The sequence below is a fragment of the Pleurodeles waltl genome, chromosome 4_2, assembly GCF_031143425.1.
Source record: "Pleurodeles waltl isolate 20211129_DDA chromosome 4_2, aPleWal1.hap1.20221129, whole genome shotgun sequence".
Classification (NCBI taxonomy): domain Eukaryota; kingdom Metazoa; phylum Chordata; class Amphibia; order Caudata; family Salamandridae; genus Pleurodeles; species Pleurodeles waltl.
In genome coordinates, this window is record NC_090443.1 from 81,445,116 (window position 1) to 81,460,827 (window position 15,712).

At 46.3% G+C, this 15,712-nt stretch overlaps 1 protein-coding gene across 2 annotated transcripts in view; it reads left to right on the top strand.

Annotated features, from left to right (window-relative positions):
- LRP1 (LDL receptor related protein 1) overlaps window positions 1–15,712 on the top strand; it is a 1,410,884-nt gene that overhangs the window by 957,454 nt on the left and 437,718 nt on the right. For both annotated transcript variants that reach the window (XM_069230782.1, XM_069230783.1), the window contains exon 63: window positions 10,506–10,599. In XM_069230782.1, coding sequence (XP_069086883.1) covers window positions 10,506–10,599 — 94 coding nt within the window. The remainder of the gene's footprint in view (window positions 1–10,505; window positions 10,600–15,712) is intronic.

Below are 15,712 nucleotides of genomic sequence, written 5' to 3' on the forward strand. Positions count from 1 at the left end.
TTCCATGCTGGATTCACTGAACATGAGGATGTTTGGTATCAAACATCTCATATTGATGAACCAATTTTGGGGGGAAGAGATCTGGTACTGGTGTCCTGGTTATCAGGAACCCTGTGCACTTTCAGTCGAAATTACACCAGAAATCAGGCAAAAAGTGGAGGGATGACCATTTCCTAGGTTAGGATATTCAAAATTGGGTCCTGATGTTTGAGGCGAAGTCCTGAATTACTTTGAAAGCAACTCTGAGGTTTCTTGGCCACTTAGCCTCCTGCATCCTCCTCATCAGTTATGTAAGATGGCATATGTGTGACCTGAAATGGAATTTGAAATTCTTGTGTCCCTATCATCAAGACAGTCTGCCAGATGTCATCCAGATCTCTGAGGATGTGGCTCTAGATTTGCAGTGGTGGCTGCTCCAATGCAGTTGTCCAGCAGCAGGCCCCTCTTCCACCAAGTGCTGACAGTAGTGACAAGCACATTCTTTCTATTTTCGGCAGATCATCTTGGGGAGGTGACGATCAGAGGACACTGGTCTCCAGCAAAGTTCCACTCCACATCAGTCTACTGTAATTGGGTCCATTCATTTGTTGCTGACAGTCTTCCTGCCAACAATCAAGGGAAGTCTGGTGCAGGTTCTCACAGACAACACCATCACTGTGTGGTACTGCAACAGGAAGGGTGGAGTGGGTTCCTGTAGGAAGTTGGCTCTGTATGCACTATTTCAAAGTAAGGAATAGTATGCGCAGAGTCCAAGGATTCCCCTTAGAGGTAAGATAGTGGCAAAAAGAGATAATACTAATGCTCTATTTTGTGGTAGTGTGGTCGAGCAGAAGGCTTATCAAAGGAGTAGTGTTAAGCATTTGTTGTACATACACATAGGCAATAAATGAGGAACACACACTCAGAAACAATTCCAGGCCAATAGGTTTTTGTTATAGAAAAATATATTTTCTTGCTTTATTTTAAGAACCACAGGTTCAAATTCTACATGTAATATCTCATTTGAAAGGTATTGCAGGTAAGTACTTTAGGAACTTTGAATAATTACAATAGCATATATACTTTTTACATAAAACACATTTAGCTGTTTTAAAAGTGGACACTGCAATTTTCACAGTTCCTGGGGGAGGTAAAGTAATGTTAGTTTTTGTAGGTAAGTAAACCACCTATGGGGTTCAGATTGGGGTCCAAGGTAGCCCACCATTGGGGGTTCAGAGCAACCCCAAAGTCACCGCACCAGCAGCTCAGGGCCGGTCAGGTGCAGAGTTCAAAGTGGTGCCCAAAACGCATAGGCTTCAATGGAGAGAAGGGGGTGCCCCGGTTCCGGTCTGCCAGCAGGTAAGTACCCGCGTCTTCGGAGGGCAGACCAGGGGGGTTTTGTAGGGCACCGGGGGGGACACAAGTCCACACAAAAAGTACACCCTCAGCAGCGCGGGGGCGGCCGGGTGCAGTGTGCAAACAAGCGTCGGGTTTTCTGTAGGTTTCAATGGGAGACCAAGGGGTCTCTTTAGCGGTGCAGGCAGGCAAGAGGGGGGCTCCTCGGGGTAGCCACCACCTGGGCAAGGGAGAGGGCCTCCTGGGGGTCACTCCTGCACTGGAGTTCCGATCCTTCAGGTCCTGGGGGCTGCGGGTGCAGGGTCTTTTCCAGGCGTCGGGATTTCAGAGTCAGGCAGTCGTGGTCAGGGGGAGCCTCGGGATTCCCTCTGCAGGCGTCGCTGTGGGGGCTCAGGGGGGACAACTTTGGTTACTCACGGTCTCGGAGTCGCCGGAGGGTCCTCCCTGAGGTGTTGGTTCTCCACCAGTCGAGTCGGGGTCGCCGGGTGCAGTGTTGCAAGTCTCGCGCTTCTTGCGGGGAATGCAGGGGTCTTTAAATCTGCTCCTCTGGATACAAAGTTGCAGTCTTTGTTGAACAGGGCCGCTGTTCTCGGGAGTTTCTTGGTCTCTTGGAAGCAGGGCAGTCCTCTGAGGATTCAGAGGTCGCTGGTCCTGGGGAAAGAGTCGCTGGAGCAGTTTTCTTTGGAAGGCAGGAGACAGGCCGGTAGGACTGGGGCCAAAGCAGTTGGTGTCTTCTTTCTTCTTCTGCAGGGGTTTTTCAGCTCAGCAGTCCTCTTCTTCTGTAAGTTGCAGGAATCTAAATTCTTAGGTTCAGGGGAGCCCTTAAATACTAAATTTAAGGGCATGTTTAGGTCTGGGGGGTTAGTAGCCAATGGCTACTAGCCCTGAGGGTGGGTACACCCTCTTTGTGCCTCCTCCCAAGGGGAGGGGGTCACATTCCTATCCCTATTGGGGGAATCCTCCATCTGCAAGATGGAGGATTTCTAAAAGTTAGTCACTTCAGCTCAGGACACCTTAGGGGCTGTCCTGACTGGCCAGTGACTCCTCCTTGTTATTCTCATTATTTCCTCCGGCCTTGCCGCCAAAAGTGGGGCCGTGGCCGGAGGGGGCGGGCAACTCCACTAGCTGGAGTGCCCTGTGGTGCTGGAACAAACGGGGTGAGCCTTTGAGGCTCACCGCCAGGTGTTACAGCTCCTGCCTGGGGGAGGTGATAGCATCTCCACCCAGTGCAGGCTTTGTTACTGGCCTCAGAGTGACAAAGGCACTCTCCCCATGGGGCCAGCAACATGTCTCGAGTGTGGCAGGCTGCTAAAACCAGTCAGCCTACACGGGTAGTTGGTTAAGGTTTCAGGGGGCACCTCTAAGGTGCCCTCTGGGGTGTATTTCACAATAAAATGTACACTGGCATCAGTGTGCATTTATTGTGCTGAGAAGTTTGATACCAAGCTTCCCAGTTTTCAGTGTAGCCATTATGGTGCTGTGGAGTTCGTGTTTGACAGACTCCCAGACCATATACTCTTATAGCTACCCTGCACTTACAATGTCTAAGGTTTTGCTTAGACACTGTAGGGGCACAGTGCTCATGCACTGGTGCCCTCACCTATGGTATAGTGCACCCTGCCTTAGGGCTGTAAGGCCTGCTAGAGGGGTGACTTATCTATACTGCTTAGGCAGTGTGAGGTTGGCATGGCACCCTGAGGGGAGTGCCATGTCGACTTACTCGTTTTGTTCTCACCAGCACACACAAGCTGGCAAGCAGTGTGTCTGTGCTGAGTGAGGGGTCCCCAGGGTGGCATAAGATATGCTGCAGCCCTTAGAGACCTTCCCTGGCATCAGGGCCCTTGGTACCAGGGGTACCAGTTACAAGGGACTTACCTGGATGCCAGGGTGTGCCAATTGTGTAAAACAAAAGTACAGGTTTGGGAAAGAACACTGGTGCTGGGGCCTGGTTAGCAGGCCTCAGCACACTTTCAAATCAAAACATAGCATCAGCAAAGGCATAAAGTCAGGGGGTAACCATGCCAAGGAGGCATTTCCTTACAGTTCCTGTGTCAGGGGTCTTCACTCCTCTGGAGCTGGTTCTAGTGGCAGAGGTTTTTCCCAATCACAAACCATCTAGGAGGGTCTCTGAATGCCAGAGCTGACAAATTGAGCAGGTCATCTGTATCCCAAAGTGGCTCAGGGCATCTTCCGACAATGGGGAAAACCATGGCTAGATCTTTATTGCACCATTGAGAATGTGCAGTGTCAAAGGTTTTGCTCTTTGGGGTTTCTGCAAGAATGCTGGTTAGGAGACACAATCCGGGTGGAATAGAGCATGACATTCCTGTATGGCCTTCCTGCCCAGAGTTCTAAAACAGATCAGAAGCAACCAATCCCATGTCTGCCTAGTCGCTCTGGATTTGATCAGGGAAGTGTGTTACCTGGACCTTCTGGGGCTCAGCATCTGTCCTCTGATCAGGCTGCCACTTCACAAGGACCTCCTGTCTCAGCAACTTAGCAGGGTCCTCCTTCCGGATGCGCACAATCTACACCTATATGCCTGGAGATTGATGGGGTGGCAACTGACTGTTTTTCGTTTACCCCCCTGCAGTGGTGGATTTCATCCTTGCCACCAGACTTCCTTCCACAAAATCCAGAAATTTGTGACATGGCGTGGCATTGCCCTTTACAAGCAAATTTGTTTTATGCTTTTGTTTGTATTACCTTTGAGTAGCAAGACATTTCAGTGGGCACTATTAATAATTATTTATCTTCCCTTTTGGCCGTTCTATGTTAACCTGACCAACCGTCCTTGTTTAAACCATCTGTTTTATTGAGATTTATGAAAGGTTTGACACACGTTTACTCCCAAACTGCTTGTGATGCCAAAGTTGGACCTTAACTTGATCTTGACATTTCTCATATGGGTCTCCTTCAAGCAGATACATGTGTGCTCTTTGTGTCTCCTAACTTCAAAGGCAGTTTTACTCATTGCAATAATGTTAACTCATTGCATGAGTGAACTTCAGAAACTTTCAGTGCAACCGCCCTATACTTCGGACAAGCTGGTGGTGAGGACTCGGGCAGACTTCTTACCAAACGTTTTGAGTCCCTTCCATGTTGGGCTTACCAACATTTATCACTCCTTCCCCACAGCCTTCGAAAGAGGGGAAAGGCTCCATCTGCTGGTACTCAAAAGGTCTTTAAGCTTTAACATTGATCGTATCAAGGACCATCAAGTGGACAGGCTGCTTTTTATAGGGTTCTTTATAGCAAAGAAAGGGAATGCTGTGTACAAGAATACCCTGTCCATTTGGATAAACCTCTGCCCCGACCTTTGCTACTCACTGGTGAACAAGTAGCTTCCAGAAGGTGTGGTAACACACTGCACCAGGCGTAAGGATGTTACCACTGCATTGGCATGTGAAGAGCCTGTCCTTGACATTTGCCAATCTGTGACGTAGGCTACAGTGCATACATTCAATTTACTAAACTCTATTGCCTTGACAACCTGGTCCAGAAGGAAGATCTTTTCGCCCCCGAACAACACCCCTGTTACCCCCCAAACAAACCTGCAAAACCTTTTGGTTTGAGCCCACTCCATAGACCCTCCACCTTGGGAAGTACTGCTTTGGGATCTATTTTAAGAAAAGGAATCTGGAGTTACAAGTATTTGACAGAACAACATTTTATTTACCTTTAGTAATTCTGTTTCTGGTGGATACTCTATCTAAAAGCATATTTCTCACTGTTCTCCTACATCCCCTTTCTATGAAGTGGCTTCTCTTCATCTTAAAATGTCCCAGTTTAGTACTCCAGGCACTGTTACCTACAGTTGTTCCTCATTTGAGTGCAAAGAAAGGGAAAACGGAAGAAACTGACATCAGTGCCCAGGGTGGTTGGGTATATGTGTCTCTGCTCTATCACTTCCAGGGTGGTGTGGAGTTGGCGCGAAGCCGCTTTGGGACGGGAAGTCTTCTACATGGCTCTGAAGAGCATGCTTCCTTGCTCTGCATTGACGATCTGCCAAGTCACTTTAAAGTATTGTAAGTTTTCCTCCTGGATCTCTACCTCAGTGAACATGACAAATGCACGTCGAAAGAATAGCTTCCTGTTTACATGGATTGAGAGCCTAGAGCTACTAGTGGCTACTTCTCTCTGTACCCAGGCTGTGGTAGACTAACAGTGGTGGCAGCATTAATCTATGCACAGGGGCACCTGTACCTTCTAGGAAAGGCTGCCTTCCCAGCTCCCTCTTTGTAAAGACTGTGCAGTCTCCCTTACCTGGATATTTTGTCTCAGAGGTATGTGTGTATTGAGTACCAGTGGCATTCACTTGGTGAGGATGGTGAGCCATTGTGTTTAATATGAGTTGAGTTGGTATCTGTTCTGCTGGACATTGCAACTCCCCTGTGCCCCTCCCTGTTAGTAGAAGTTAGGAGGATTGGGGTAGACTCCAGCTCTTTTTTTGTATTTTAGCTAAGAATCCTTTTGCTGGGATGACCACCCTCCTTTCTGCTGGTCAGGGCCACCAAATCTGGAGTTAACTAAAATTCCTCTCTGGGGCATAGAATGGACAGGTACCGAGAGCCTGTCTTACATGTACTGATCATGGACTGAACATACAGTGAACATGCAGAAATTATGCCCCAGGTTTGGAGGGGCACCCTAGGATGCCAAAGTAGCAGACCCGCTGATTGTTCTAGCCTGTCACTCAGAGGATGATAAATTTGGCCTCATTGGCCAGTTGGTTGTTCAAGGCTGTTCTCTTTTCTGACAAGGCACACACAAGGGGACACCAAGGAAGCTGAGATCAAGAATTGGAATCCAGGGATTAGATTGCCATTCTTTCAGACCCAGGGGTAAAGTTTGAACTTGAGAAGGTGTCTTTGTGAAGGATTACTGTTGAAAGGAATTTTCCAGTATGACGGGAGGAGCTGGGCTGCAGCTTGTTAAGTGGGGCATTGGAGCAGGGACAGAGCTGTTTGAGGGTTGTGGAGGCTATTCTGTCCTTTGGAACACAAGGAGACTTCAGACAACTGTTCAAGATAAGGAAACTTGATACACATCAACCTCAGTGGAGATGGGGGGGAAGCTCCATATTGTCATTGGAGGTGAGACTGCTTCCTCCCAACCCCTTCCTTGTGTTGTGGGAGCCTTTGGGTGCTTCCAGTTACCACCTGTAGCTGGTGGATGAGAGCCCTGTTGAACCTATCATTTGAACCTTGGGTCTCTGCCCCAGGAGTTGCATAGTCTCCAGCTTTTTGTCCTGGCTTGTCCTGCACTTGCAGAAAGTAGCACCGTCCCCGTGGGTGCCTTGCTACTAGAAATTCTAGACTGTGACCACTGGGCTTTGTGGTACAAACCCACTCCTCTTTTGGTCATCTGAAGGTATCAGTGTGGACTGGCACCCTAACCAGCAACTACCCTCCTACAGCTAGCATGGTGGCAACTGGACTAGTGGGACTTGGTTAACTGTGCCAAGACACCAGGGGGGTTATTCTAACTTTGGAGGAGGTGTTAATCCGTCCCAAAAGTGACGGAAAAGTGACGGATTTACCACCAGCCGTATTACGAGTCCATTATATCCTATGGAACTCGTAATACGGCTGGTGGTATATCCGTCACTTTACCGTCACTTTTGGGACGGATTAACACTCCTCCAAAGTTAGAATAACCCCCTTGGTCCCCTGATCCAGACCTCTCTGGACCTTCATCGTATGCAAGCATTCCTTCCTTGGAAAAAGGTATCCAACATCTAACATTCAACATATGGTCCTCTTATACAGAGAACCGTGTTCAGCTTACAAGGGCAGCTTTTTGACCTTATGGCTTTATGTATGTTTCTTTTGCTTCAAGTGTCTCTGGAGTCTTCACTGGTTTCTGTGCTTTCATTGGAACTAATTCTAAGGAGACCTGAAGGGCACGATTTATCCCATTCCTCAGTTGATTAGGGAATTACAGTTGTTGAAGTGTGCACATTACTTGCTGAAAGAGTTGTTTTTCCATCCTCCTGGCCGGAAATAAGTGGTGACCGATGCCTCTCTTCAGACTTGTGCAGTTGTTTTAGAGTAGGTGTCTCTAACCAGTCGATCGCGAGCTACCAGTAGCTCCCAGACCCTTTCAGAGTAGCTCACAGTCTGGAGTTCATTTTTAAAAAAAAGCACAGTGTTTAGTTTTCCTTTTAAAGTTAAGGGAAGGCTGTGTTTATTTTACATTATCATCAGGCTGCAGATAGCAGGGCCTGATAAAGAACAATGCTTTTAAATAAAAATTCTTGCCAACTCAGTATTGGAGGTAAGAACAAAATTATGTTTCTCAATGTTTTGGCGAACGTTATGTCCTGTGCCACAAGTACATACGACTCAGGCTCTCAGTTACCCATACACATACATCTCATTCATACGCACATATGTTCGTGTTCATACATACCCAAAGACCACGCTCTCACTGACACAAAGGCAGCCCTGTCATAGTGCCCCTAGTCAAAGTATTTTGTTCAAACCATATTATCTGGCTCTATGGACATTAGGCTTGAAGTCGAGGAAGTTGGACATGGGGGTGTCTGGTAATAATGTGCAAGCTGTTAAGCCTTCAGTAGCTCACGATGATTTTCACTGATCAGAAATAGCTCTTGCTACAGAAAAGGTTGGAGACCCCTGTTTATAGAAGACCTAATTTTATGTGTTTCTGTTTGGGTACAGAGGTATTGCCCGGCACAGAAGGTGCACTTTCTAAATTCTCACCTTTATCCTCCAAAAGATAATTACTTTGTACATATCCCCAAAATATCTTGTATTTTTATTATTCTTTTATTAGATTTTATGAATTACATGAAAGCATCTCGCTAGTTGTTTTTTGAACGGTAGCCAAACAGCCAACACATGTTTTGTGATGCTTCCGCAGGGCTTGTGTTGATCCAAGAAAGAGCATGAAAATAAGCTTCTCATGACTTATAAGAAGCAATAAACAGTTGGTGATTTGCTTTGATGCAATTATTTAAAAATAAGATTTTTTTTTTTTTAATTGCAAAGATTTTGGTGCCTCCACTACTTTTGGGATTGATTAGGCTGATGTTGAAAAATGTCCTTCTGCGCTGCAAAGTTGAAAGTTAATTCTGATGGATTCCACTGCAATGTGGTATTTGAACAGACAACGGAAAGTGGATTAACATTCCTTTTGCACCAAAGCTCTGTAGCTCTGATACTAGGTCTTAGGCAGAGGAGTTGGTCTGCCAGCAGCTCATCTAGCGGGAAAGAATAAGACAGCTGACTTCCTGAGTGGCCTGTCCCTATAAAGCAACAAGCAGCCCTTTCTCCCAAATTGGTTCACATGATATTCTAGGAATGGGAAGTTACTGAAGTAAATCTTTTTATTTTTTTTATTTTTTAACCAAGCTCAGTAGACCATCCTTGATATTGCTCATTATCACCTCCTTTGGAGGAGTCTCCTGGAAATGCTTTGACTCTAAATGGATATGCTATGAACCATTGTGCTTTTCCACTGCTCCCTCTGAATCAGGGTTTAATTGTTAAGATTTGTTACCTTAAAGCTCACTGTTGTTCCTAACTGGAATCATACTCCGTGGTATCTGGAGCTCTTCCTATCAGGTTGTGCGCTTCAGTGGTTTCTCCTTAAAGAGAATGTCTTCTGACTCAGAACCTGGCCAGAGTTCCTTCACTCTCTCGTCATTTGCAGCCTTAGGGACTGGAACTCTAAAAGCGTAGTTCTGTCCCTTTATCTGATGGATATTCTTTTGCCTAACCTTAAGTCATTCACCAGAACAGGTCCCTTGTAGCAGAAGGTCTCTTTGCAGCTTTGTGTTCTAAACACTCTTTGCTCCCGTGCATTCTCAAACTGTCCTGATTTTACATTTTGTTGGTGGAAAAGAAATAATGCTGCTGTAGTAAAAGGGTAGTTAGCCACAGTTTTAACTTGCTTACTCTAGAGCAGGGATTTTTGTTTACTGTGCCAGTGCATTTTTGCCATCTAAACATTATTTCTTTGACTATGGCTTTCTTTGTATTACTTCCTTTAGAAGAGTGAGTGAGTGGTATGGTTTGTCTGCTTCTCACACTTTCATGGTATTCCACTAGGGTACAGTGGTTTTACAGGCAAATCTGTTGTATGAGCAAAAGCGGTTTAGAGTATAGTTTTTCAGATCATTTCTCTTCCAACCTTCTTCCATCTTCCTGAGGAGAGGTTTCGTAGGCCAAACCATAGGATGCTTTGGATTACTAAAAACATTGATTCGATGAAATTCTAACCTACTTGTATTATCTATAGGCATAAAATGGTTTGTGCTGTTTGGAAATTAAACAATTTGTCTTCCAGATGGTCAACTATTGTTACAGTTGGCTAACAAGCCTCAGCCTGAGTGATTTTGGCCTCAGTCCACGTGATCTGTGGCTGCTACTTTGGCGTTTTTGAGAGGTGCATCTGTAAAGTCAAGTTGTAATGCTATTGCTCGGCCGTCTCTTGACACTTTTTCCCATAAGATTACATGAAAATTGTGAGTCCTGAATAATCTCAATTTGGTAGGTCAGTGATGCATTATTTTCTAGTTGAAGGAGAATGACTTTCCTACTGTTTTGAGAGTGTCCATTTAAGAAAATAAAAGCGGATGAAAACCTTGGAAAGAACAAGTTAACCACCTTGGGTAACCATCTGATGGATACGAGGACTATGGCAAATACCTTAGATCCTCCCATCCTTTCAGTTTGAGGCTGTGCATGGTATGATTTATCTGCTCTCTCGTTTTACATGTTTTTACTTTGGGGGCATGGAAAAAGGATGGAACTGATACTGTTGTATATGATGCATTATGTATAGTGGTTGATATGACATTTGGGGTGGAGCTGCAAGTTTTCACTGTCAACTTAGAGCTTCACCACCTGACATGCGTAAAGGGGGCTAACCCCTCTGAGAAAGTTTGATAGTCTAGCTCTGCAGAAATTGTTACCAAAGGTAAATGACTCATACTTTTAAAGCATGGAAGACCTCTTCTTTGGTCCTGACACCTTCATTTGTATAATCCATTGAACCTGTGCTTCCTATCTTTTCTGCCATCAGGCAGGGACCATCTGTTCTCATTGGTCAGACTGACTAGTTCTCACTCCAGTTCAGCCCTATTGTTCTAATTCAATGGCAGAACTTTAACCTATATTGTTCTTTATTTTAACTTCCAGTTTGTTTGTAAAAATGACAAGTGCATCCCCTTCTGGTGGAAGTGCGACACAGAGGATGACTGTGGGGACCGTTCCGATGAGCCAGAGGACTGCCGTAAGCTCTTTAATTTTGTGTTCTTACTTCTAATATGCCTTGACAATTTTACCTCTTTCGGGGTCTAGCAATCTAGCTGAAGAATCCCAAAAAGATCCTAACCTGTTGATGTATGCGTGCTCTGCTGAGAGAGGTTAATACTTATAAATCTTGTCTGTCGGTCCTCTGGTACTTCCTCAAACTTGAGGACATGAAAAGAAAATGTTGTAGACCAGAAAAGGGCCTGTAGGAACAATTATGCTCCAGATGAAAGGATCAAATATAAACTTCTCATACAAGAATATTTTTACAGGCAAGATTTATTCTGCTAGTAATTCCTCCAGAGAATTGTTCCAAACAGTACAGTCACTCTCAACCCCACCGACTCCCTCAATGATAGCTACCACCCAACAGCTGTGCGACAACCTAGCCATTTTCTTCAGAAATAAAATAGAGAATATTTATAGGGATTTCACTGACAGGATGCGTGCTAAGGAACCTCAGGCAGGTGACATCCCCTAGGAGTCCTCACATTACAGCTTTGGTAACTTTCCTTTACTGTCAACGGAGCGAGTGGTTGAGTTGATGAATCTCACTAAATCAGGATCTCCCCCATGGATCCCTGCCCTGCTAACGTGATGCAAAAGTTGGCAAAGCACATAGCTGTCCTTTTAACTGTATTACTCTATGTCCTGAGCACAGGCAATTTCCCCACGGAGTGGAAAAAAGCATCCATCCTCCCTCGTAAAAAAAAAAAAAGCTTACTCTAAACTAACTTGAAGGAAAAAAAACTACAGACCAATTTCACTGCTTCCACTGCTAACCAAATAAAAACATCTTAAAATCTCCCTCTCAGGATACCTGGATGAACATGGTATCCTGGGTAACGCTCAGTTTGGATTTAGGAAAGCTTATAGTATGGTGACCGCGTTGGTAACAGTCACTGAGGAAATTAGAGACATTCAAGACAATGGTGGCAAAGCGGCAGTGGCTCTGCTGGACCTATCCATGGCCTTTGCCACAGTGAGCCACCCGCCCTGAAACATTGACTAGTTACAATAGGTATCCATGGTACCACCCTGAATTTGCTGATCTCTTTTCTGGGTGATAAGGATCAATCACTAACCATGGACGGCTTAATCTCTAAATATTTCACACTACCCAGCAGAGTCCCACAAGGGGTCTTCACTGAGTCCCACATTTAATATATATGTGGCCCCTCTTCTGAAACTGATTAGGTCCTTTGGTTTCTCCACAATCTCCTATGCGGATTTTGGCCAAATTGTGGTACCCATCACCAATAAGAAAGACGAGTTTGCCTTGCATTTTAAGAACTGAATGGCCGCAATAGTCAGTTCGATGATCACTCACAGCCTAAATCTTAACTCGAGAAAGACTGAGGTCCTTCTTTTTGGATGTAAGATGTCCTTTTTGAATGACTCTTGATAGCCTCTATCAGTCAGCGTGCTCTTGACTCCAGGAGCCAAAGCAAGAAACTTTGGAATCATTGTGGACTCCAACCTCAATTTTTCTCATCAGACTAACCAACTCACGTTGTCTTGTTTTTTCATCTTAAAAACACACTGAAGAAAATTCTCCCCTTTTTTTTTTTTTCTAACCCACCGACTTAAAGAGAACAGTAATCACTTCCTTGGTCCTGTTGGACTATTGCCTTGCTCTATATGCCAGTGTACAGTTGGGCATTCTCAAAAGACTTCAGAGATTGTAAAATGCAGCAGTCTGGCTTCTCAAAAACATAAGTAAGTTTGAATCCGTTTTGAAGGCTATGGAGGAATTAGGTTTGCTCCCTATCAAAAAGAAAGTAGCTTTTAAAGCACTCTGCACTGCACACATGTCCTCTATCCTACTCTTCTCAAAAGAAATATTTCTTGGTACATGCCTGCTAAATGCTTTTGTTCAACCACAGCCAAGAAAGTGATTTTTCAAAGCTTTCATATACCACATGCCAGCTCTGGCATCAGTTGCTTTTAAGAAATCAGTGCAACTTACTTTCCTTTAAGAAGGAGCTCAAGACGTGGCTTTTCACATTGTAGTCTTAAACAAGCAGGTTTCAGCTTTCAGATAGTTGGCAGTGCCTAGACGCCTTCGGACATGTGCCACTCTTTACAAAAACGAATCTAATCTATGCAGGTTACTGTGCAATTTCCGTTAAACTTTCTTGTATCTTCTGAAACGAACAGATCCATTTGGATATTTGAGCATTGGCAAGCAGGCCGGTGGGACAGATTGCTACTCTTCTGATCCACAAAGCAGGCACTGAGATGGACAGTGTAGGAAGCCAGATATTTATATGGTATTCCAAAAAGAGGTATACCTTGCAAAGAGTCCAGGAGTTTCCTTATGAGTGGACAGAGACTTGCTCTAGCAATCACAAGGAGCTCTTTCAGTGGGTAATGTGGTCAAGCAGCCTTAGGCTTATCCGAGAGGAGTGTTAGACATTTGCCGCATGCACACAGACAATAAATGATACACACAAATCAATAAGGAGATCGACAGCAATTTATAAAAATAACACTTATCTTTGTCTAATTTTAGGCACCAAGATCATCACAATCAGGGAAGTACGCTTTGAATTAATAATTTTTACAAGTTTGAAACCTCAACACTTTCTGAAACATTAATGTTATCCTGTGGAAGAATGGCATACACTACTTACAGGTACTTTACAGTGACGTACAGGACTAATCTTCTGGAGTTAAGGTAAGTGTAGGGCTAAGTCCAAGGAAGCTCCCACAGGTCACTTTGGGAGGCACTTGGGGCGTCCAGGCGCAGAAGTGCTTTTCAGCATCGGGTGGCCTAATGTTATCATATAGGGAAAAGGAACATATATAGCAATTGGGCACTTGGCAACAACTTACAGGACTGTTTTTTGTGAAGTTAAGGTAAGTATGGGGCAAGGTCCACAGCAGCACCAACATGTCACTTCTGGAGACAACGGGGCATCCCGGTGCAGAGCTGCTTTTCAGCCTCAGGAGCCCTAATGGGGATTGTAAGGAAATGCCTCCTTGGCATGGTTGCCCCCTGACTTTTTGCCTTTGCTGATGCTATGTTTACAATTGAAAGTGTGCTGAGGCCTGCTAACCAGGCCCCAGCACCAGTGTTCTTTCCCTAACCTGTACTTTTGTATCCACAATTGGCAGACCCTGGCATCCAGATAAGTCCCTTGTAACTGGTACTTCTAGTACCAAGGGCCCTGATGCCAAGGAAGGTCTCTAAGGGCTGCAGCATGTCTTATGCCACCCTGGAGACCTCTCACTCAGCACAGACACACTGCTTACCAGCTTGTGTGTGCTAGTGAGGACAAAACGAGTAAGTCGACATGGCACTCCCCTCAGGGTGCCATGCCAGCCTCTCACTGCCTATGCAGTATAGGTAAGACACCCCTCTAGCAGGCCTTACAGCCCTAAGGCAGGGTGCACTATACCATAGGTGAGGGTACCAGTGCATGAGCATGGTACCCCTACAGTGTCTAAACAAAACCTTAGACATTGTAAGTGCAGGGTAGCCATAAGAGTATATGGTCTGGGAGTCTGTCAAACACGAACTCCACAGCACCATAATGGCTACACTGAAAACTGGGAAGTTTGGTATCAAACTTCTCAGCACAATAAATGCACACTGATGCCAGTGTACATTTTATTGTAAAATACACCACAGAGGGCACCTTAGAGGTGCCCCCTGAAACTTAACCGACTATCTGTGTAGGCTGACTAGTTTTAGCAGCCTGCCACAAACCGAGACATGTTGCTGGCCCCATGGGGAGAGTGCCTTTGTCACTCTGAGGCCAGTAACAAAGCCTGCACTGGGTGGAGATGCTAACACCTCTCCCAGGCAGGAATTGTCACACCTGGCGGTGAGCCTCAAAGGCTCACCTCCTTTGTGCCAACCCAGCAGGACACTCCAGCTAGTGGAGTTGCCCGCCCCCTCCGGCCAGGCCCCACTTTTGGCGGCAAGGCCGGAGAAAATAATGAGAAAAACAAGGAGGAGTCACTGGCCAGTCAGGACAGCCCCTAAGGTGTCCTGAGCTGAAGTGACTCTAACTTTTAGAAATCCTCCATCTTGCAGATGGAGGATTCCCCCAATAGGGTTAGGATTGTGACCCCCTCCCCTTGGGAGGGGGCACAAAGAGGGTGTACCCACCCTCAGGGCTAGTAGCCATTGGCTACTAACCCCCCAGACCTAAACACGCCCTTAAATTTAGTATTTAAGGGCTACCCTGAACCCTAGAAAATTAGATTCCTGCAACAAGAAGGACTGCCTAGCTGAAAACCCCTGCAGCGGAAGACCAGAAGACGACAACTGCCTTGGCTCCAGAAACTCACCGGCCTGTCTCCTGCCTTCCAAAGATCCTGCTCCAGCGACGCCTTCCGAAGGGACCAGCGACCTCGACATCCTCTGAGGACTGCCCCTGCTTCGAAAAGACAAGAAACTCCCGAGGACAGCGGACCTGCTCCAAGAAAAGCTGCAACTTTGTTTCCAGCAACTTTAAAGATCTCTGCAAGCTCCCCGCAAGAAGCGTGAGACTTGCAACACTGCACCCGGCGACCCCGACTCGACTGGTGGCGATCCAACACCTCAGGAGGGACCCCAGGACTACTCTGATACTGTGAGTACCAAAACCTGTCCCCCCTGAGCCCCCACAGCGCCGCCTGCAGAGGGAATCCCGAGGCTTCCCCTGACCGCGACTCTTTGAACCTAAAGTCCCGACGCCTGGGAGAGACCCTGCACCCGCAGCCCCCAGGACCTGAAGGACCGGACTTTCACTGGAGAAGTGACCCCCAGGAGTCCCTCTCCCTTGCCCAAGTGGAGGTTTCCCCGAGGAATCCCCCCCTTGCCTGCCTGCAGCGCTGAAGAGATCCCGAGATCTCTCATAGACTAACATTGCGAACCCGACGCTTGTTTCTACACTGCACCCGGCCGCCCCCGCGCCGCTGAGGGTGAAATTTCTGTGTGGACTTGTGTCCCCCCCGGTGCCCTACAAAACCCCCCTGGTCTGTCCTCCGAAGACGCGGGTACTTACCTGCAAGCAGACCGGAACCGGGGTACCCCCTTCTCTCCATTCTAGCCTATGTGTTTTGGGCACCACTTTGGACTCTGCACCTGACCGGCCCTG